The sequence below is a fragment of the Monodon monoceros genome, unplaced genomic scaffold, assembly GCF_005190385.1.
Source record: "Monodon monoceros isolate NGI ecotype Baffin Bay Population unplaced genomic scaffold, NGI_Narwhal_1 Super_Scaffold_16, whole genome shotgun sequence".
Lineage (NCBI taxonomy): Eukaryota > Metazoa > Chordata > Mammalia > Artiodactyla > Monodontidae > Monodon > Monodon monoceros.
This window is the reverse complement of record NW_021703772.1, coordinates 107,451,879-107,474,155: the sequence shown is the minus strand read 5'-3', so window position 1 is coordinate 107,474,155 and position 22,277 is coordinate 107,451,879. Positions and strand designations below refer to the sequence as shown.

At 59.1% G+C, this 22,277-nt stretch overlaps 1 protein-coding gene across 11 annotated transcripts in view; it reads left to right on the top strand.

Moving 5' to 3' along the window:
- BIN1 (bridging integrator 1) overlaps positions 1 to 22,277 on the top strand; it is a 55,302-nt gene that overhangs the window by 10,837 nt on the left and 22,188 nt on the right. For 10 of the 11 annotated variants that reach the window (XM_029224905.1, XM_029224904.1, XM_029224903.1 and 7 more), the window contains exon 2: positions 16,934 to 17,014. In XM_029224905.1, coding sequence (XP_029080738.1) covers positions 16,934 to 17,014 — 81 coding nt within the window. Of the gene's footprint in view, positions 1 to 11,206; positions 11,484 to 16,933; positions 17,015 to 22,277 lie in introns of those variants that run through there. The other variant, XM_029224900.1, reaches the window with a different exon arrangement.

The window sequence follows — 22,277 nt, the reverse complement described above, 5'->3', positions numbered from 1 at the left end:
AAGCATGAGATGCCCCTCCCAGTGAGGGAAGGTGAACTCCGGGACTCCTGTAAGTGATAATGGTGGAGCTGAGCTCTGCTGGGTCAGCTGGGTCTGGATGATCCTGGAGGGGAGGTCAGGGATAGCGTCTCCGTGGCGTTTTGTTTTTTACTGAGAACCCTCCCACTCGCTGTTTTTCATTTGTTCCTCTCAGTGACCTGTGAGGTTGGCGGGACTGGATTATGGTTCCACTTGGCAGATGAGAGCACCGGAGCTCAGGGAAGCCCTGGGATTTCCTCCCTCCCAGTCTTGGACTTGGCCCCAGGTTGGCCTTTCCTGGGAGCTGCCACCGCCATCCCTGAGCTGGGAGAGGGTGGTTGGAGGATGCTTGGAAGAGATTATTGTAGTGCAAATGTGAACGCTGAAATGTTTTCCATTAAAAATCAGTGGGTGGGGGGCTTCCCTGGTGGTGCAGTGGTTGAGAATCTGCCTGCTGATGCAGGGGACACGGGTTCGTGCCCCGGTCTGGGAAGATCCCACATGCCGCGGAGCGGCTGGGCCCGTGAGCCGTGGCCGCTGGGCCTGCGCGTCCGGAGCCTGTGCTCCGCAACGGGAGAGGCCACAGCAGTGGGAGGCCCGCGTACCGCAAAAAAAAAAAAAAAAAAAAAATCAGTGGGTGGGGGCTGCCTTTGTGGGGCGAACACCTGGGGAGCGGTGTGTGTGTGTGTGTGTGTGTGTGTTTGTGTGTGTGTGGTGTGTATGGGGGAGGGGGGCTGGCCTGCTAGAGGAGAAGGTGACCCTGCAGAGCCACCTTGGGACTTTCCACATGGCCCCTGGGATCCCCCATGACTCCACCAGGCAGGTGGGGGAACCTGGCTTCATGCAGGAATCACGGGACTCCAGAGGGTCAGGGTCGGATGTGGAAGGAACTGTCCTGACTTGACTCCCAGGGGGAGCCTCAGGTAGAGAGAGACCTGGGTGCAGATTGAAAACAGAGTTGGGGAGGGAGGGGAATCCCACGGCGGGGGAGGGGAGGGGAGACTTGAGGAGGAGTTAATGGCCAGGAATACAAGTGGAGTCAATCTAAACGGAGAAATAGAATCCACAATTAAGTGGGTGCATTTGCTGAAACTGGGACAGGATGAAAATATTGTTGTTTGAAATATAAACTAAGCCAGGAGCTAGTTTATAAGTTGTGTGTGTGTGTGTGTGTGTGTGTGTGTGTGTGTCCCTGCCACCCAGGCCTCCTGGTGGAGGGGACCATGGGCCTGGCAGGGGCCACAGCCAAGGGGGGTCCTGGGCCCTTCCTGTGGGTCTCGGGGGCGGCGCTGTCCTGGGTCTGGTGGACCAGGTGGGGGCCATCCTGGTACTGCACTGAGGAAGCTGCACCGAGGCGTGGGTGCAGGGCTGCAGGGCCGCCTGGGAGAGCTGAGTCAGCACCCTGGGAAACCCATGGTCAGCAGCAGGACAGAACCTGATTCCTGCATCCCAGCTTTGAGTCAGTGCACCGTCGGGTCACACTGTCCTACTGTGTGCGCTGTGGGCGGAGGTGAGAGACCAGGAGAGGCCACACACACATCCTGCAGCCCGGATCCGAGCTCCTGCCCCTCCCCTCCACTGGGGACTTGGGCCAGTTACTCTACCCTTCTTATTTCGATTTGCTCCTCCATACAATGGGATGACCGTCCTCCCTGCTAGACCCGGGTCTTCAGTGGTGGAGGCTGGTCCCGCTGTGAATGTGTGATCCTGACACCCTCACACAGTAGGCACTTAACGCTGAGTTGGGCTGTGAGGCTCCCTTGCACGAGGGATGGAAAAGGCTTCTCGGAGCATCTTACGTAGCGTGGCAGGTGGAAGGCCCATGTTCAAATCCCAACCCTGCTCCTCCCAAGCGCTTGACCTTGGGCAAGTTACCTGTCCCCTCTGAGCCTCGGTTTCCCCGCATGCGAGGATTTAACGGGGGAAGAGTTGTCTCCATTTCACAGCCGAGGACACTGAAGGTTGGGGTTCCAGCTCTCGGGTGGGGTGGGGGTACTGAGGCGCTTTGGTGGGCGTGGGGTGTTCAGCTGTGCCCATGCCCTCCGTGTGTGTCCAGTTGGGCCATCCTGCCCAAGTCCGGGCCAGCCTTGGCCAAGCAGTGGTGGAGCCATCCAGGTTCAGCTTGGGATCCAGATGGCGAGGCCTCGTGGGAGGAAGGAAGGGGAAGGTGTTGCCCAGAGAGGGCCCGGCAGGGGCCAGGTGACACCGTGGAACCCTTCCCACCACTTTTAGGCCTCCCCCGACCCCTATTCCGTCTCCCTGTAAGCAGCAGGAGTGTCTTCCAGCTTTTAGATGCTCCAGAAGTGTCCAGAGCTGCAGCATGGGCTGGCCAGGAGCCGACCTCCTGGGGTCTGGGGCTGGGCGTCCACCCCAGGCCATGCCCTGCACTGCTCTTTTCTGCTCTCCTCCTTTGGCACATTGCTGTGATTTTGTGTTTTTTTTTTTAAAAAGGAAGTGGGTAACTCTGACTGCCAGCTCAGCTTTCCCTTACTGTTGAACTGTGTTTCTCCTGGGAAAGCGGGCCCTGGGGGAGGAAAGGGACAGGTGGGTGTGAGCAACCTCCGCAGCAGGCCCAGACAGTGAGCTGGCACTGGCTGTGATTTCTGGGGGCCAGGGCCCTCTTTTGTGGGTGGGTGTAGGGAGTCTCTGCTACCCCTCCGTGTCCACACTGCCTCAGCTCTTCTCAGGGAGGGACGTGGGTCAGACCCTGAAGACCTCCTTAGCAAGATAGACAACAGGGCTGATGCTCTGTCCCAACCCTGGGAAGTCAGAGATGGAGGGGCCTTTTGCGCTCACTTGGTCCTTACCTCCCGCCTTTCAGGGTAGAGGTGGGACCCTGGGTGGTGACCTGCCCAGACCTCTGGCGGCCCCTGCATTGTCCCCTGTGGTCTCCGGGCTGGCAGGGGGAGGCCCCAGCTCCTGTCCACCGTGTGCTGATTTCCTGCATCTGCTGGGCTGGGAGGACCAGTGCCTCCCCCTCAGGCCCCTCCCTGCCCACAGTATTTCTCTACCCTGCCGCAGCCCAAGACCTGTTGTGCGGGGTTAGCAGGAGGGAGCCTGGGAAAGCCCCTCTTGCCCGCTTACAGTCAGCGCCTCTGCCAGGGGCGGGGCCACCACTGGACTCCCACTCTGGGCCCCTCTTGTTTCCCGCACCCTGGTCTTCGCCCTTGCTCTGACTATGCTCCCTTCCAGCCCCTCCCAGCCCCCTCGCAGTCTTCCCCCAGCCCCTGCTCTAGTGGAAAGCAGTGGCACTGGCCCTGGCCCCCTCTTCTGCTCTGGGGCCCTGTACCAGTGAGTCCCCAGCCTTTGATTCTGCATCTGCAAAGTGGGGTGTCCTCACAGGTAGTGGCAACTTGGAATCAGGCCAGGGCTGCGTTAGGGGAGCCCTTAGGACAGCTCCGGGGCAGCCGAGGGCCTGGGAGGGACCACAGGGCCGGGGTGGGGAGAGGTGGGGCGAGGGGGGAGGGAGCCGGCCCTCCCCCGTGCTGTGTTGTGGGCAGGGCATGTGTCTGCACTTGGCAGGACTGGGTGGAGCTATTTAAAGCTGACTCTGGGCATCAACTCCTTTGAGTGACAAAAATAACAACAATAACCAAAATAAAAGCACTAACATGTTGGGAAAAAATACCACATGTCTTATGTCCTTTAGGTACTCTTTAATAGTTCCAGGTCCACAGATGTGGCCATGGAGGATTCCGAGTGGTAAAATGAATGAATAGCCTGGTTGCACATTGAGGCCAAACAGACATAGGCAAAGGGCCGAGGGCATTCAGAGGAATGAGTGAAGCCTTGTGCCTGGGGTGGGGGTCAGGGAAGGCTGCCTGGAGGAGGTGATGTGAAGGGCCGGCTTGGCCTGGCGTCAGTAGGGAAGTGGTTTTCTGATGAATATCGTGGAGGTGGCCGTGGTCCTGCCGTGTCAGACCTTTGCTTGGCCCCAGGCAGGTGGGTGGAGGCGAGACCTTCACCTGCCCTGGCCTGGCTCTGGCTCTGTGCCCCGCTGAGTTGGGGCTGGGCTCGTGCTTTGCTGCATCTCCACACAGGCTGTTCCCCGGGAGCCCAGCAAGCAGCTGATATGGGGCTGGTGGGAGGTGGCTGGGCTGCAGGGGCAGATTCCACCCCTCTGCTGGTGGCCGGCGTCGTGGCGCCTGGGGCTGAGAATAGCACCCACACTCGCATGGAGGGGACAGGTGGGCCGGCGGTGGCTGGGGGTGGGTGGAGCTGATGTCTCAGAACAGGTGGTGTGGAGGGCTGGGCGCAGGGCGGGGCTGTGCGCGTCCTCTGCTGGCCCCACCCAGCACGGAAGCAAGTGGCCGGCGGTGACCTTGTGGCTGGGAGCCCTCCCTGACCCCTCTGTAGAGTGGGCGGCATCCTGGGCTCAGCGCTGGGATGTCAGATAGCAAGGCCCATCAGGGCTGCTTGTGGGTCGCCAGAGGCCAGTACTCTGAGCCGCTGTTTGGGCTCCAGGGGGCCTTTACCAGTTTACCCTTTTACCAGGGGTCAGGGTAATGGTGGTGGGACTGGCAGGGCCCCTGCAGAGCCAGGGGGAGGAGGCTGCTGAGGGCGGTGGGACCAGGAACGGGAGGTGGGCTGGCTGCCGTGCAATGCTGTGTGTCAGCCCGAGTGAGTCATGGCGAGCAGGTGCTTGGGGCGCCAGGCACCAGGCACAGGAAAGGGATGTGTGGGCTGGAGGGGTGGTGGAGGTGAGGGAACGAGGTGGGAGCGGCTGCTGGTGCTTTCTGGCTTGGGTGGGAGGAATCCCAGGTCGACATAGGGGTAAAGGGACAGGGGGAAGCCAGCCCCTGCTCTGTGCTGGACCCTCTTGGCTACACAGCCCCACTTCATCCTTACACCCCCTTGAGGTCTTGGCTGGGTTTGCTGATGGGGCTCAGGGCTCAGAAAGGTGAGCCCTGGCCCCCTGGCCCTGCCTACCTGCCTTCCGACACCTCTGGGGACCTCAGACTCACTGTGACCCCCAGGTGTCCCCACCTCGGGTGATTCAGGCTCCTTCCCTCTTGTCGCTCAAACCTGGCGTCCCCCTCAGTTTTCTCCCTGTCCCCCCATCCTTGAGCACTTCTCGCCATTTCCTGTCTTGGCCCTAAACCATCATTGCCTCTCACCTGGGTCACTGTAGTCACCCAAGTGGGCTCCCTGCTCCAACCTGCTCTGCAGTCTGTTCACACAGCCACCTGGGCTCAGATCTGTGGGTCAGATCACAGCTCTCCAGAGCCTCCTACCCCCCGCTGGAGTTTCAAAGCCCTGTGGCCTGGCCCTGGCTGCCAAGGCAGTTTGTGCAGTGGTTGGAGGGTCTAGCCTCTGGAGCCAGGCTCGGACTTTGGATCCTAACCACCCCGCTGGCTGGCTGTGTGACCCTGGGGAGTTTTTAAGGCAGTGCCTCAGTTTCCATGTCTGCAAAGTGGCGATAATAATAGTGCTTCCTTCCATGCGAAGGGCTCGGCACCTGTGTGCAGGGCATCTTCCTCCTACGTCTGCCCTCTTGCCCTCTTTCACACTCTGGCCTGCTCTTCCCACCCCAGGGCCTTTGCACTTGCTGTGCCCTCTGCCTGGCGTGGTCTCGCTCCCTCATCAGGTCACAGAGGTCACGTCCCTGAGCCCCGCCCTCTCCGTGCCCTGCTATGTGTTTGTTCAGAGACTTCCATTGCCACTGGACACGCCTCCCCCTTGGAGCACCGGCCCTTCCAGAAGCCCTCCTACCCACATGGAGGCCTGCTTCTGGTTCTGGTTCTGTGGACATCCAGGAATGGGCTCAGACTGGCGGGTGGTTCCTGAGGAGAGGGGAGCCAGTCATGACCAAGCCTGGGCCCCCTCCTGTGCCCCCTTGGGGCTCCAGGGCACCCCATGTGGGCTGAACCCCTCCCAGGTCCTCCCTGCGAGGAAAGGGGCTCCTTTAGAGCCATTTTGTTTGGGAACCAATAGCCAGGTTCAGATTCTAGCTCCTGTTTACTTAGCCCTGAGACCAGGGGCATTAGGCCTCAAGTTTTTGTGTTTTTTTCTTTCTACAACATATTTTTATTAATTTACTGCCTGATAGTTATCTATAATACCTTTTTTTTTTTCTTTTTTTTTTGGCCACACCGCGTGGCATGAGGGATCTTAGCTCCCCGACTAGGGATGGAACCCAGGGCGCCTGCAGTGGAAGCGTGGAGCCCTAACCACTGGACCGCCAGGGAAGTCCCAGGCCTCAAGTTTCCTCATCTGAATACCTCCCTCTCATGGGATTTAGCGAGTGCTTGTAAGCCTCTCCGGACACCTTTGGATTAGCGGCTGCGTCTGATCTGTGGCTGCCTCCGCCCCGCACAGGCCCAGCCCAGCCCCGCCCCTCCCAGCACCCCCCAACCCCTTCCCCATCCCAACTTTGGCCCCTGCTGCCTCTGCTCCCCGGTGCTCTGTTCTGGGCTGTTCCAGCCTCCTGCACCCACCGCAGCCCACCCTAGCTTCCTCTGGGGTCAGGGTGGCCCTGCTCTGGCTTCTGGCCACTGGCTTATCTGCTGAACAGGCTGGAATTTCAGGCTTCCAGGGAGGGGAGGGGAGAGAGGAGAGGAGGGCAGGGTTTCTTGGCTGGAATCATCTGGAAACTCCTTACCTGGGAGTAAGTAAACTGGTTTCGACCAGACTGTCATATTTCAAGGCGCTGTTGTGGGTCTGACATACATGGTGGCCAAGTGTTTGTGTACCAGTTAAGGACGTAAAAAAAGAAAACCAAACATCACTTTTCACTCTCGCCAGTATTTCTAAAGGAAAGGAAGAATCACTAAAAGAGGAAGGAGATAATTTTAGAGTGACAGTTTCCCAAGAAAGGCCCCTTGGCTTCCTTAGTCGGTCAGCCGTTCTTACCAGGGCCCACAGGAAAGGGTGATGAGTCTCTGTGGACTGGTGTCAGGGGATAGCGACTTCCAGAACATGAGGACTTGGGAAGAAAAATAGATCACCAAGTGGGGTGAGGCCCTGGCGCTTCAGGGAGGCTTGGGAGGGGAACCTGGAAATGTTTTTCAGTTTTGTATTTCATTGCAAAAATGTTTGCAAACTTTGCATTCTAATACATAATCTGTGCCGCTTATGTCACAAAAGTGGTTTCTTTACCAGTCAAATCTTTGGAACGCTGCAAGGTGGAGCAGGAATCTTTTGTAGTAAACAGACACGCTTCCTGTTACCCCCAGGCGGCTCTGTATCCCTGTTTATGGATCACAAGTTGAGGGATTTCCCTGGCGGTCCAGTGGTTAGGACTCCGAGCTTTCACTGCTCTGAGGGCCCGGGTTCAATCACTGGTTGGGGAACTAAGATCATGCAAGCCCAGTGGTGCGGCCAAAAGAAAAAAAAAAAAAGAATCACAAGTTGGGTTTCGGTTTTGAAATCCATCAGGTTCGGGGTCCTGGGTCTGCCACTCATTAGCTGAGTGACCTCTCTGAGCCTGTTTCTTCATCTGTAACATGGGACCAACAGTCACACCTTGGGATGATCCTGGTGATATGAGTCCACCTGTAAGGCAGTGTCAGGGGTGGTGGGACCCCCTCAAGTTGGGTCCTTGGCCAGGGCTCCCTGGGGTCATGCCTTGCACTATGATCTTTGTGGAGCTTCGAAGGAGGGGCAGATGCAGTCCATGGGGAGCTTGGCTGGGCGGGTGCATGGCTGAGAGATGACATCCGATGGTGAGGGGTACCCCCCTCCCCCCCCGGGTGTGAGCTGAGCTCACAGACTTCCCCTGAAAGGAAGGCGGGTGGCAGCCTCTCCTGTCACCTCCTCCAGCCAGCCTGGGGAGACGGAGGTGCCGAGCAAAGATGGGGGCACAGAGGAACCAGGGAAGGGGGCTGTCTCTTGGGGGCAGCCCTGCGTGTGTGCCGGGCTGGGGAGAGGGAGCTGGAGTTGGGACGCCCTCTCCTGAGACCCGCCGGCCCAGAGGTGGCCCTTCCCGGGCCTGGAGCCTGGCTTGCCCCCCCTGGGAGACTGTTGCTTTCCCTTTCTCTGGTTTTCTCCCCAGTTCCCTTCTGCATTCCGGATTCTTCTTTCACACCGTCTCCTGGCCTCCGCTCTGCTTCTTGCCTGGCTCTGTGGCCTCCGTGTGGTTCCTCCTGCCACCTTCCTCCTGTGTCCGGAGGCGACTGAAGGGCCGGGGCAGGAGCCGTGTCCGGGAGCGTGTGTGGGGCTGTGTGCAGACACGTGGGCGAGCACCGGCACGCGGACACGCGAGTGTGCACACGGGCCTGCGTTGGGGGGCGTTCTTGCCTTCTGGGGTTGGAATGCTGTTCCTGGCTCTTGCCCAAGGCCGGCGTTTTAACATTTATCTTTCTTAAAAAGTCATTGCCTTTTGGAGAAGTCGTCAGGCTGAGCCTGATGTATGGCCAGCCTGGCACCGCAGGAGGGCTGAGGAGTGCTGTTGGAGGGCCCCTTGCCATGCGTTCTGGAAGCCCTGTGCTCTGGACCGGCTTTCCGGGCCCTGGGCTCTGCTCCCAGGCAGGAGCCTGAGCCGCTCCCCACCGCTGCCGGTCACAGCCGGGCCAGCGAGGCCAGACCCCTCGTTCTAGCCGCTCTCTGCCTGGTGCCCACCCAACGCCAGGGTGCAGCGGCCGCTCTGGGGCTGTAGCCGTGTCACACTGGCCAGCAGATCGCCAGCCTTGGGCGTGAGCACTGTGGTTCTGGAGGCAGAGGTACCTGATGCGTCTGCGTGAGTGAGTTCACGGGCCCTCGGCGGGAGAGGCAGCCTCGGTGTAGTCACCAGCCCGCCGGGGGCAGGGGCTGCAGCCCAGGAGCGGCAGCCGGGGAAAAGGACCCAGGAGTCAGGAGCCCTGGGTCCAGTCCTGGCCGGCCCAGTCTCCTTGATACAGACCGGGGTTCTTGGCCTTCCGCGAGCAATAGAAACTGACTAGGGGCCAGACCAGAAATTCAGGCAAGGCTTTACGGGCCCTCCCCCCCGCCCCTCCGCTGCAGCTGGTGGGAGCGAGAACACACAACAGCTTCCCTTGCTCGCTTGCTTCCTGAGGGGGGAGAGCTTGTTCCTTACATGGGGTGAGGGTAGAGGTGTGTCCAGGGGTCTGGCCGGAGGGGTGGCTGAGGTGCTTTGTCCACCCCTTTGGTGGTGCTGTGTGCAGGGGGCATGCGCAGTACCCTGCTTTTGCTCCCGACCCCCTGCTTTTGCTCCAGGCTCTTCAAAAGTGGCAGCTGGGTTTTTTGGTCTCTTTGTATCTTTTGTCCATAATTTTGCCCCAACTGTGCATGCACACAGTTACTTTTAGTCCCATATAGTTTCTTTATATTTTGTTGCTCGTTGGAGAGGTATGTCCAGGTGCAAGCATTGCAGCAAAGGGTCCCAGGTCCCAGGCTGTCTCATTCTCATTCATGAAATGGGGGTGCCAAGGCCCACTGGAAGAAGAGGCCCAAGGGGTCCAGACGGCTGCACAGTGCCAAGAAGGGTTCGGCCAGGCCAGCAGGGCATCCCTGGGCTAGGGTCGGAGGAGCCCATCGCCTCTGCATCCCCAGGGCTCAGTCACCGGGTGGTGTGGCCTCGGCCTCGGCAGGGACGGACCCAGTGGGCAGCTGCAGGGCCTTGAGTCTAGCTCACTTTCCACAGCAGACGAGATCTGGGCCACACTTGCTCAGCCACGGGGTCCTGGCTCTGCTCCTTCTTTGCCCTGTGGCCAAATTCCTTCCTTTTCTCATCTCTAAAGTGGTGGTGAGAATACATAGCTCTAGGCCTGGCATGAGATGAAAAGAAAGACCTAGGAACCGGACGCCCAGGAGCAGTGAGCACACCTCTCCCCTAAAGGGACCCTGGGCTTCTTGGAGGAATGGCTGATTCTAGGGCCGGGGCAGGGACCCGCTGAGCCTGGAGCATCTCGTAGTGTCAGGAAGCAAGGAAATGCTCAAAGACTAGTGGAGGCGTGTCCACAGGCTCCCACTGGCAGAATTTAGGACAGTTTGAGCGTGAAAAAGAATAATGATGGTAATAGACTATAGCACATTGAATGCAAAACGGAGGCAAGAGTCCATAACAATATCCCCATAAAGGCAAGACCAGGGGAAGGACTTCTTTATAGCACGCCAGGTAATATAGAGGAGGTGATAGAAGCCCACGATAACAGTTGGTTCAGGCAAAGATGAGAGGCACAGAGCTTCTCAGACTTTAATGCACACAGAGCCCTAGGGGACTTGTTAAAATGCGTCGTCGAATCCAGCAGGTCCGGGGTGGAGCCTGAAATTCTGTATTTCTGCCAGGCTCCCAAAGGGCTGTGATGCCGCTGGTCCGTGGACCCCACTTTGGTATAACTGAATCACTTTGCTGTACAGCAGAAATTAACACAACATTGTAAGTCAACTATACTTCAATTAAAAAAAGAAAGCAATGTGTGAACTATGAACTGTGTTTGGATCCCAGATCAAAAAACAAATAACCCAGACCTAAGGGAGATTTGGGGGACAACTAGGCATGTTTGTATATGGACGTATATTGGGTAATAGTAATAAGTAAAGAGGAAACATCGGGGGTGCCATGGTACCACGGGGATTTAGGAGAACATTCTTATTCTTGGAAATGTGCCGACATAAATGTGCCGACGTCATTAGGGGTGAAGGACTCGGGGTACGGGGTCATGATGTTTGCAGCCTACTTTCCAGTGGTTGGGCTAACGTACAAACAAGCGAACTAAACTGTTTCAATAGAGAGAAAGAGAGAAAAATTGTGGCCTGTGGTAACAATTGGTGAGTTTGGGGAAGGGCAGAGAGCAGTCTGTTGTACTCTTCTTTCAACTTGTTTTGCCATTTATGTGGGTTATATTTCAAACTAGAAGTCAGGAGGGGGCCTATGCAATGTGGCCGTGCCTGGTGGGCTGGGGCTTACCTCTCCCCTCTCCCTCCTTGCTCTGCTGAGGCCCTGCCCACCTGGCTCCTAGGTTACTAGAGGGTTGGGAGGAGTGTGGGGACAGGCGTCCATCACAGGGGGCCCGGGGGGCCTGGGCAGCATCTGGGCTCGAGGACCATGAAGCCGGCCCATCCCGCTGTTTGGAACAGAGGATGGAGCCGTCGGGCAGGAGTCAGGGGGTCACCCCAGGGTGTCGGGGAATGAGCCAGAGACCCTGAGGCTGTGGAAAGTTGGGGCAGAATATCCTGGGAGGGGGCAGCTCCAGCCACCAGGTGGCCTTTGGTCCAATTCTGATGGCCACCTCTTCATTTTTGCCTCTTGGCATGTCTCCATCCGAATGGGTCCCTGCTCTGTGACCCCTGGGAAAGCCTGGCCTTCCACCTGCCCATCTGCCTGTCTGTCTGTGTGCCCCTGCCTGCCTGGGAGCCTCTGTGAGGCTGCAAGGACGTGCATCCTGTCGCTGTGGTCCCCGGACCGCAGGCCCTGCCCAGAGGAGGAAGTGCAGTGGTGACGCCCAGCCGCCCGGGCGCAGCTCATTCCGTGACCAACCTCAACCGAGGCCGTGGCCGTGGAGGTGCCAGAGGAGATGATGAGGAAGGTGAAGGCCTGCTGGGGTCTCAGCGGCTGGGTGGTGGGTGCCCAGGGGAGCTGAACGCTCCTCTGTGTGTGTGAGCGTGAGGGCTCCGGGTGCTGGGGGAGGCGGGAGGAGGTCTCCATCTCTGCTGGTCTCTAGAAGGGCTTTTCTAGCCTGGTCCAGAGCCTGGGGACCAGGGCTTCTGTCCTGGGCCCCTGGGCTGGGCTTTTCTTGCCAGCCCTGTGCTACATGTTCAGATGTGGGCATGTGTCCCACACATGCAGGGGGCGGGCCACGCTCTGGGAGGAGGGAGGGGTCCAAGCGGGGCCCCTGGGGTCAGCCGAGGGGTGAGTGCCTGCACGCTTGCTCCCCTGCACTGTGTTGGCTGGGCTGGGGTGGCTTGGAGGGGGCCAGGTCTGCTGGGTGCCCCTTCTCCAGTCTGGAGCTTGGGAGCAGCCCTGTGCTCACTCCTGACTGTGAGGCCCTAGGCTGTGTGTCCTGATTTGCCTGCCACATGTCACGTGGAGCCAAGGACACTTACCTGTGAGGAGGGGGCCCGTGGTGTCTGTAAAGTGCTGTGCTCGGTGGGCAGTGAGCGATAATTTGTCCCTAGTTCGAACGAGACTGGCCCCGGGGGCCCTTTCTGTTCTTCTGGGTTTGGTGGCCGGGTGTGTGGCACAGCTGGTCTGTCCCCTGGGGCCACTGGCCATCCAGGAGGAGACGAGGGGGCCTGGCAAGGCCCGGACGAGGCCTCTGGGCCGTGAGAGGGGCTGGGGAAGGGGCACCCCCCCTCCCCCTGCAGCACCCCGGCCACAGGAAGCTGTCGCTGAGCCCTGGCACTTAGAGGCACTCAGCCGTGTCCTGTGAGCCTCCTGCCCCACCCAGGGAGGGGCCACTGGCCCTGGGTCACAGCCCAGCCCGGACAGGCTGACCCACGGACGCTGTCGGGGAGGTTCGTTCTGCCACCAGCTCCCCTTTTTCTGCCCTGCCCGGGGCTGGTCCTTCCGAGGCTCTCCATACCCTCTGCTATCTAGCTGCACTGAGGATGTGGTAAGAGCAGACGGGGTGGCACCGATAAGGCTTCCTGGACCGCTGGGCTTGGGCTGAGCAACTGCGACCTTGGTGTCATCTGTCGCATCGTCAAAAAGGCTCCCCTTTGTTTATTACAGGGGAGACATGCATGATGAGCGTGTGCTTAGCGTGACACAGGAGAGTCTGGGGCTCCCCTCTCGGCGAGGAGAGAGCTGTGAGCTTGTGTGTGTGAGGGCTGGACAGAGCCACCCTGGGGCCTCTGTGGGGGTGGGGACAGATCGGGCATGGCCCAGCGGCTTTTAGGTGGCAGGGTGATCGGGTGCAGTCTGGGCACCCCAGAGGCTGGTCAGAAAGGCCTCTTCCCCAGTGTGTGGGGCGTGGCAGGAGGCCCAGCTATGGAGGGTGGCAAACAGGATAGCCATCGGTGCTGTGGGGCTTTACTGCAACAAATTTTGTCCTGGTCCCTGGCCTGGGGCAGGTGGTGCCCAGCTTGTTTTTCCCCCAGTAGCCACACTGGGAGCTCCCCCTGAGGACGAGGACCCAGGCTGTGTGCCCTCCTCCCGTTGTCTGTAAAGTGGGATGGGTACAGTGAGCAATAAACAAGGCCAAGGCCAGCACACACTCACTGGGCGGTGCGCTGAGCCTCGACGGTGCAGTGGGTACAGTTACTCCTGTGTCAGAGGCAGGCACTGAGGTGTAGCGAGTTAAGCAGTTAGCCTGAGGTCACATGGAGCCGTGCTGGTCACCGCCTTCCACACTGACTTTGCAGGGCTGGGACCTACTGGAACCAACACACGTTACCCAAGACCAGACCTCAAATTCGTGTGAATGCCAGATCTCACCCTGATCCTAACAGCCACCTTCATGGTGAGCTCTCTGCATGTCAGGCTGAGGACTTTCCATACACGACCCTCTCATTTTGCATAACAGGAAACTGAGAGGCGGACTGTTTTGTTCAAGGTCAAGACTCTGATCTCAAAGTTCAAAGCTCAGATGAGAACGAGTTGTGTGTCCACCCTGTGCCCAGCCCTGTAACGGAGCTGGGGACACAGAGAGGGCTGGACACTGTCCTCGATCTCAGGCTGTGCAGGCTTGGGCAAGGCCAGAGGCAGACACTCAGGCAATGAGGAGAGTTGGTACAGGCCCTAAGTGGTACAGAGTGGGATGGAGGAGGGAAAGGGCAGGGGCAGCTTCACAGAGGAGGTGTCGCCTGAGCAAGGTTTTGGAGGATGAATAGGAGTCTGCTGTGTGCACATGCATGCCCTTGCATTCAGGTACAGAGTGTGTGCAAGTGTCTGATATCTTGGGATGCCATCTGTCTGGACTGGGAGGGTGGGTTCGTGTCAGGTCCAGCCATCAACTGTGTGAAGGCTGTTCTGAAAGTCTTTTAGGGGATCACCTGTACTTGGGTACCTACTATGGGCCAGGTACAGAGACGTTTTACAGACATGAGCCTTAAGGTGGGCGCCAATGTCCTTTATTAAAAAAAAATTAATTAATTACTTGGTTGCATTGGGTCTTTGTTGCTGCACACGGGCTTTCTCTAGTTGTGGCGAGCAGGGACTACTCTTCGTTGAGGTGCGTGGGCTTCTCATTGCGGTGGCTTCTTTTGTTGCGAAGCACGGGCTCTAGGCGCACGGGCTTCAGTAGTTGTGGCTTGCGGGCTTAGTTGCTCCGCGGCATGTGGGATCTTCCCGGACCAGGGCTCGAACCCGTGTCCCCTGCATTGGCAGATGGATTCTTAACAACAGCGCCACCAGGGAAGCCCGCTAACGTCCTTTTTATTTTCCGACAAGGCACTTGAGGTTGAGAGAGATGGTCAGAGTCCCTTTTCTCAGGGTTCTTCTCACCACCTGGCGTAGTCTCACCATGGCTGGCCTCTTTCTCGAGGCCTGAAGCTCTCTCTGGTGGCTTCCGCTGGCTGGGGGAAACCCACAGCTGTGTTGGATGCCTGGGGCCAGGTGTGCATGTCTGTGTGTACATCGGGGCCTTGGTGTTCTCAGGAGCCCTGATAGCCGGGCGGGCACTGGTGACTCCACTGATGGAGGGCATCTCCTCAGGGAGAAGGAGAGGCAGGGGGTGGACAGGCTCACTTTCCAGTTCTCCTGCCTGATGGTTTGCTCCAGTGGCCCCTGCTGACTTCTGCAGGTTCTTTCCCACCTGGTGGTCCATTTCTCTCTCTGGAGGTGGTGGGGCTGTGGGGTGGGCGTTGATGGGGTGAGTCACCTACTTGTGCTCAGTGTCGAGTGGGCTGGGCATCCCCACAGCTCCACCCTGTTCCCATGGGGCCAGCCGGATGTGGCTGCCAGGGGGATGGGGAGCCTGTGGATTGAGGGAAGTGCCCGTTTTCTTTCTTTTACTTTCTTCTTCTTTTTAAAACTCTTTTCTTGGCCACGCTGTGCGGCATGTGGGATCTTAGTTCCCTGACCAGGGATCGAACCTGCACTCCCGCCATGCATTGGAAGCGCGGAGTCTTAACCACGGGACTGCCAGGGAAGTCCCAAAGTGCCCGTTTTCCTGCTCGTGGTTTTGCTTTTCTCCTCTCAGTCCCGTGTTGGCCCTTGGCATCCAGCTGCACTTCGCCCATGAGTGTCCTGACTGTTGTAGCACAAAGTTGTTGGCGGGCTGCTCCCCAGTGTGCACCGCTGCCCCCGCACCTGCCACTCTCACCTTTCCTCTCCATCCTTTACGACCTCTAGTCATCTTGAGCGACTTGAAATTCCCTGGTAACGGACCTCATCTTTCTGGTCCTCCTCGCCTTTGCTGCAAGCTCTCCCCTCCGTCTGAGCTGCCACTTCCCCCTGGAAGTCTTCCTTGATTGCCCGGCCTGGATAGGATCTCCATCCTGGGCTCCCGCAGACTCTTGTACCTCCCTCTCTCTTGGGACTGGACACACGTCTGAATGATTTGCTGACCCAGCAGAGATGAACAGGGCTGGGCACAGAGCGGGAGTTTGGCAAGAGATGGCCGAATGCATTGCATGATGAGAGAGAGGGTCTGAGAGCTGACTGGCCTCGCCCTGGCTCCTGGGCAGCTGGGGGAGGGGGAGCGGGGCAGCACAGGCCATCTTAGGGTCAGTCAGGGGTGGGAAGGGTCCAGGCTGTGTTCTGGGACTGGGCATCCCTCGGTCTAGGACCCTGGCCTGGCATTCCAGCCCCATCTGGTACTCATCCCTGCCAGGGGCCCACTTGTTTGTCTACTCCACCTGCCACCCTCACCCATTACCACCTGCTTACTTGTTATTCTTGTTGGGTCTTGGCCGCCGTCTCTGCCGACCATCATCTCGGTGTTGTCCTTTTTGCTTGCCTGCCCAGGCCTGTGGAGGGGCATCTTTGCCTCCCTCTACCCCTGCACACCCCACCTCCTGTCTCCCTCAGTATCCCCTTCCTGTACTCCCATCTCATGTTTTCCTCTGCTGTCTTCCCATTGCCCTCACCCTTCCTTGCTTCTTTATTGTTGCTCTCTCTCTCTGCCCATAGAGAACTCTGGGATTGGAGGGACAGAAGCTGGGAGAGGGGAGTCTGGGAGAGCCTGGTGGGCCAGGGCTTCCTCTCAGGCTCCTGGTCCGGCTCCCTCTTTTTCTAGATCTTTCCCCCTCTCCCGGCCTTGGGTCTCTCTCTCTCTCTCTCTCTCTCTCTCTCTCTCTGCCTTTACCCACCCACCTCCCCATCTGTGTCCTCAATGCCCTCTCTGCTGACACAGCTGAGAAGGGACAGCTGTGACTCACAGAGGGGCGAGTCTGCCTCTGGGATTTGGGGAGTAGAGTGTGTGGCCGTGAGCCCACGTGTGTGTGCCCTTGTGTGCCTGTGTGTGTGAATGCACGTGTGCCAGTGTGAGTGCCAGGGGTGGGAGGGAGTCTAGATATGGGCTAGAATGGGTCACAACTGAAACTCTGGTCAGATTGGGAGCTGACTCCCAGGGACTGCAAGAGCCTGACGCCCAGCCACCCTCCCTGCCCTCCTGGTCCTGGGGCGGTCACTTCCCTGCCCCTCCGTCTGGTATTTATGAGCCTTGGGCCCAGGAAAAGGAGTCATGTGGGGAGGTGGGGCTGCCCCTACTGGCCCCCTCATGTTCAGCTGCCAGGGTGGGGGCGGAGCACCCAGGGGTGCAGTGTAAGTTCAGCTAGGAGGGGCACCCGACCCCTCATACTGCTGTTTCGGTTACTACAGCAAGTCTGTCCTAAGTTCCTCCTCTTGACTGATGGGTGAGCCCTGTGTAGAGGATGAAGAGGGTCTCAGTCCTGCCCTTGGGGGTCACAGCAGCCACAAGACCTCTGATGGTCCCGGTGCCCTGGGCTGGCTGGGTGATATTGGCCATGGCCCTCCCAGACCCGACCCTGGCTGGGGTGGGGAGGGGTCTGTGGTATTCGTGACAGGGCCCTCTTGGTTTGGCTACTTCCCTTATCAGAGTAACACACTTTGTTTCTCCCTCTGCCTTGGCAGGTCCTCCAGAAATTGGGGAAGGCGGATGAGACAAAGGATGAGCAGTTTGAGCAGTGTGTCCAGAATTTCAGCAGGCAGCTGGTGAGTGAGGGTGGCCCTTGGCCTTAGGGAGCTTGTGAAAATGGAACGGTGGCTGCCAGGTGGAAAATGTCAAGAGCTGAATTTCTGGGCTAGGGGAACTTGAGAAGAGCGTCAGTGTGGGCTGGCGAGGTCACGGAAGGCTTCTTGGAAGAGGGAGCGTGTGGGTGTGGACCGTGGGGGAGAGGAAGGAGGGGCAGGGGTATACCTTAGGTCCTTGGTAACACTTAAGGTTGGGGTGGGAGCTGTCATTAGATTGTGCCCAGGCTCTGGGAAACCTTGAATGTCAAGGCAAGTGGGATCTCTAGAAGCTTCTTGTGAGGAAAGTGGTATCTGCAGGGTTTAATGTGGGAGCAGAGCAGACTGGCTTTGATTTGGGCACCTCGATCAAAGTGTCGACCGTGCCTGGCTGAGTGGCAAGCTCCAGGCCTGGCCATTTGTAGATGGCTTGTGGGTGCCTGTAACAACCCTGTAAGGCAGCTGGTGTCACTGTGCCCCTTTCACAGATGAAGCAGTTGAGGCTCAGAGAAGTTGGGTGATTTGCCCAAGGCCATCCAGCTTTGGGAGTGGATTCAGACCCATACTTGTCTGATTCCAAAAACTGCAAGGGACTTGAAGGGCACCTTAGCAATTCCTTTTACAGGCCAGGGGCCGGTGACAGGAGGGCCTTAATTATGTCGACAGCCTGGGGGCAGTGGTTAGATCCAAGGGAGGACTTCCTGACCAAAGGGCTCTAAATGCCCTGACTGGGTTGCACCTGAGGCCTTCCCCGCTCAGGTCTGCTAAGTCTAGAATAAGCTGCTTTGGTGGCTGTGTCTGAGCGTAGTAGAAGAGGAGAATGAAATGACCCTGGCAAGTGTCCCCTCACTGGGCAGGGCCAAGGAGGCAGGGAGAGAGAGCTGCGCCACGGCTCTGTGGCTTCTGCAGACCAGCCCCAGTGAGTGACAGATGGGGATGGGGGCCAGAGGAGGCCACAGGAATGGGCATGGCTGTGGGGAGTGAGGTCAGGGTCTCAGCTCTGCTAGGAAAGGGGCCAGGTGGGCCTAGACAGGGGCTGGGAGGGCCCAGGCCTCTTCCTGCTTGTCCACACCTGACGCCTCAGAAAGCACGGAGGGTACCCACCACAGCCTCTGCGGCTGGAATGGAACCTCTGGCGGAAGGGGCCTCCTTTGGAAAACTCTGACAGCCCGCTGGCCAGGGGCTGGGAGCAGCTGGGAGAGGGCCGAAGAACATGCTGGGAGAGGGCAGGGGTGCATGCTGGGAGAGGGCCAAAGAGCATGCTGGGAGAGGGCAGGGGTGTATGCTGGGAGAGGGCAGGGGAGGAGCTGGGAGAGGGTCGGGGAGCCTGCTGGGAGAGGGCAGGGGTGCATGCTGGGAGAGGGCAGGGGAGCAGCTGGGAGAGGGCAGGGGAGCAGCTGAAAGAGGGTAGGGGTGCATGCTGGGAGCGGGCTGGGAGCATGTTGGGAGAGGGCCGGGAGCATGTTGGGAGAGGGCCAGGAGCATGCTGGGAGAGGGCCGGGAGCATGCTGGGAGAGGGCGGGGGAACAGCTGGGAGAGGGCAGGGGAGCCTGCTGGGAGAGGGCCGGGGTGCCAGCTGGGAACGGGCCCAGGACCAAGTCTACCCTCACCTGCCAGAGAAGCTGAACTGAGGGGTTCCCCAGAACAGGGCTGGGAGCCCCCATGGCTGCTTGTCCCCCAGGCCAGGAATGTTTCAAGGCCCAGAACAGAGACATCTGCTGGCTGTGTGGCTCTGTGTGAGCCCTTGCCCCTTGGGCCTCACATTTCTCACTTGCAAAATAGAGGTTTGAACAAGAACCCTGAAGTTCCCTCTGGGTCGCTGGCTCTGGGCAAGGAGTCACCCACTGATCTTTGCCCAGAGGGGCTGGGGAGTGAGGCCAGGGCTAAAGATAGCCAGTGCTGGTGGCTCCCAGGCTGTGGACATGGGCGGTCATTTGAGCTGGTGCTCTGCCCTCAGGCTGGGTGGGGTGGTCGGCTTCTCAGGGGCCAAGGGTGGAAGCAGGGTGGGCAAATTTAAGGTCTCGTTTGAGGCTTGGGGTAACCCTCCCTTAGGAGTTAGGGCAGCTGGGCAGTTCTGGATTTGATTGGTGTGTGGAGATGACTAGGACCTGGGGGTGGGTGGGGTTCAGGATTTACAAAGGTGTGAGGGTCACTATTCTCAGGGGAGTGAATTCAGGGAGCTGCAGGGCTTGGTGGGGGGTGGGGGGGGCAGCTTGGGAAAGGCCAGGTGAAGCTTGAGCACAGGGAGCCCTGCTTTTCACCTGGGAACACCAGGCCTAGTGGGTCAACCCTAGCTGAGTTCAGGATGGCAGGGAGTTTGGGCTTCAAGGAAGTGAATCTCCCACCCCTTCCTATGGGGGTGGGTCCTAGGAGAGGGTGTCGGTCACCTTGCTGTCACCTGCTCTCACAGGGACCCGGTTTACATAACTCCTCTGGGCCTGCTCAGTGTTAGTTGCGACATCCCTGCCCCTGCGTCCCGTCCCTGCACTGTGAAACCCTGGAGGGCCCACTCACACTCCCGCCCACCTGAGTGCTTCAAACCCAGCTCAGGCCCTCCCGGAAGCCATCCTGGGTCCTCCAGGTGGCCCAAGCTCTTCCTCCTAGGAGCCACCTGTACCTTGCACCCCAGGGCTCATCGTTGCTGTTTATCTGTCACTGAGGTGGGGCAGGTCTGATTCCTTCTCATCCCCCAGGATCCACCCAGGCCTCTGCTCCAAGGGGGCTTTGCTGGCTATCTGTCGTTTGAAGCTCTTATGGCATTGATTGCAGAGGGGCAAGAGTCAGCTGGAGCCAGAGAGGTCCATGCAGGGGAGGACTTCCCTGCCCCCTGGATTCCCTGGGAAGATGGGGGCTGACGTCAGGGAGGCAGGGAGAGCCTTTGGAGGGAGGTTCGGGGGACATGGGCTGCCTGCTGGCCACCTCATGGAGCCGCACCTGCCGTCAGTCCCAGGCTGTGGTGCCCTTCCAAGACTCCCAAGTCCGGAGCCAGGAGAGCAGGCTGAGGGGCAGGGGCTCCAGAACTTTATCCTTCCCCAGCTGCTCTGCAAGGCGTTTGTTAGAGCCCAGGAGCCTCCGCCGAGTTGTTTGTCAGAGCCAGTGTGGAGGGGAGGTGGCTTGGGCGCCCGCCTGAGGCGACAGCTGGCTGGGGGCCCCGGGGTGGGGGGCGTCGACCCTGGGCCCAGCTGCAGTTGGCACAGGGCGGGCCTTGCACATCTGTACCCAGCGTGCCTGCTCACAGCGTGGCCTTGTTTGGGAAGCACAAGGGGCCCTGGTACGGCCTGAAGCCTGGGCAAGCGTGGCAAACCCCCCCCACCCCGCCACGGGCGACCCCTTTCTCAGGGTGCATTGGAGACAGACGCTGGGGGACTCTGGGGAGGGGAGCGAGGTGATGGAGGCTAAGCTGCGTCTGGAAGATTCTGTGACATCAGATGAACACAATAACATCACATCACAAACATATTTGAGTCTTCATCTCTACCACCAGAGCACTGAGTTGTGAAGACTGGGGAGGCTGCATCAAGGCTGCATCAGGAATGGGGTGGACCTTCCTGGTTCCCCAGTCCCATGGGGTCCACATGCGATCCCTGAGGGAATTCCAGAGAGGTTTGAATGCTTGTGGATTGGCCTTTTGTTTCGTACTTTAATCTTTAATCAGCACACCTCAAACTTGGATGTTCCTAAGAATGATATGTGGCCAGGGTTTCCTTCTTTTAAATGTGATGTGCTGAAACCCTCCTTGCACAGTGTCTCTGCCGTCCCATGGAGGCGTTCGTCATAACGAATAGGCAGCTGCCTGTTCCGGCCCCTTCGTGACCCATCCGGCAAACTGGGGCCTGAGTGGCCAGGTATTGGAGGTTCTCGCCGGCTCTCCCAGTGCCCGTGTGACCCTGGGCAAGTCATGCAACCTCTCAGTTTCCTCTTCATTAGGTGGAAACAGTGGTGTTGAGGGCTGGTGTGTGGAAAGTGCCGGCCCCAGTGAGGAGCTGCTGCCCGGAGCTCTGAGGACACCAGGGCAGGAGGAAAGGGCTCTGACTGTAAAGAGGGGGGCCTGTTTGCAGGGGGACAGGAGAGGTTGAGGGTGCTGGGGGTGACCCTGTGCAGGGGGGCTGGGTCCCTGCCTGCCCTCGGCTGGAGCCTTGACCTGCAGGGGTGGACCACCACCTTCCGTCTCCTACGGGAGCTCCAGGCTGGCCGGGTGGAGCTCTGTAGGGGCTCACGTCTCCTGGGACTGTGGCTCGATGCTGTCATCTATCTAACCCTCCACCAGGGGGAGGGACTTCAAAACAAGGTGTCACTGAGGTGTAGGCTGGTGTCAGGGTAGGGAGGGCCCAGGAGGTCTGCCGTCACGGCCCTCCAGAGGCCCCGGTCTCCTGTGTCCCCCTAGGTCCCCCATCATTGTTCTCAGTGTACAGCCCACTTCCTGAGGCTGGCCTTCACGACCTCGGGCCCGGCCCAGCTCGCTTAAGCCATTTCCCTGAAGGCCTGTGATGTGCCAGGCGCCCCTGCAGGCACTCCACGCACATTTGCTTGTGGTCTCCCAGGCTGGGGTCATTCAACCCAGTTGGCAGGCAAGGAGACCGAGGCTTAGAGAGGCTACGTGTCTAGTAAGGGACAGAGCTGGGTCTTCACGGCCCCAAAGCCTATGTGTGCTTTCTCCCGCTTTCCACGCGGCTTCTGAAAACTTCAGCATCTCCCTGGCGGTGGCCTCAGACTTTCCCTGCTGGCCTCAGCCTGCTCGCCCCTCCTCGCACCTGGAGCTCAGCTGTCCTGCTCCTGCCTTCTGCGGTGCTGATGGCCAGAGGGAGTTGAGGCTGTGCCTGTGGTTCCACCCTCTCTGCTGGTCCTGCCTGCTGTTCCAGGAAGTCCCGGGAGCTGCCCTCCCAGCTCAGGGTGCTTCACTCCCTGGCCCATTCTCCCTCATCACCCTTTCCTCCTACATCTTCCCTCTCAGCTGGGCCAGTGTCCCGAGAGGCCTGGACATGACCCCCATACTTCTCTGCGCTCCTTCCAAAGGCCTTCCCTTCCGGACCTCTCCTCTCCCCATCAGAACCCTCCTGACCCTGGTGGGATGCGGTGGGAGTCCGCTGGCCTCAAGCACCAACCACCTAAGCTTTCAGGACAAGGTGCTGGGTGGTTCCTGTACCCCCGATCGTGTTCCTGGGCTTGTTGGTCGCCTGGTTCATGGTTACCCGAGGGCAGGCCTGCCACACGCTGGTCCCATCCTACACCTGGGCTGTGCGTGTGTGTG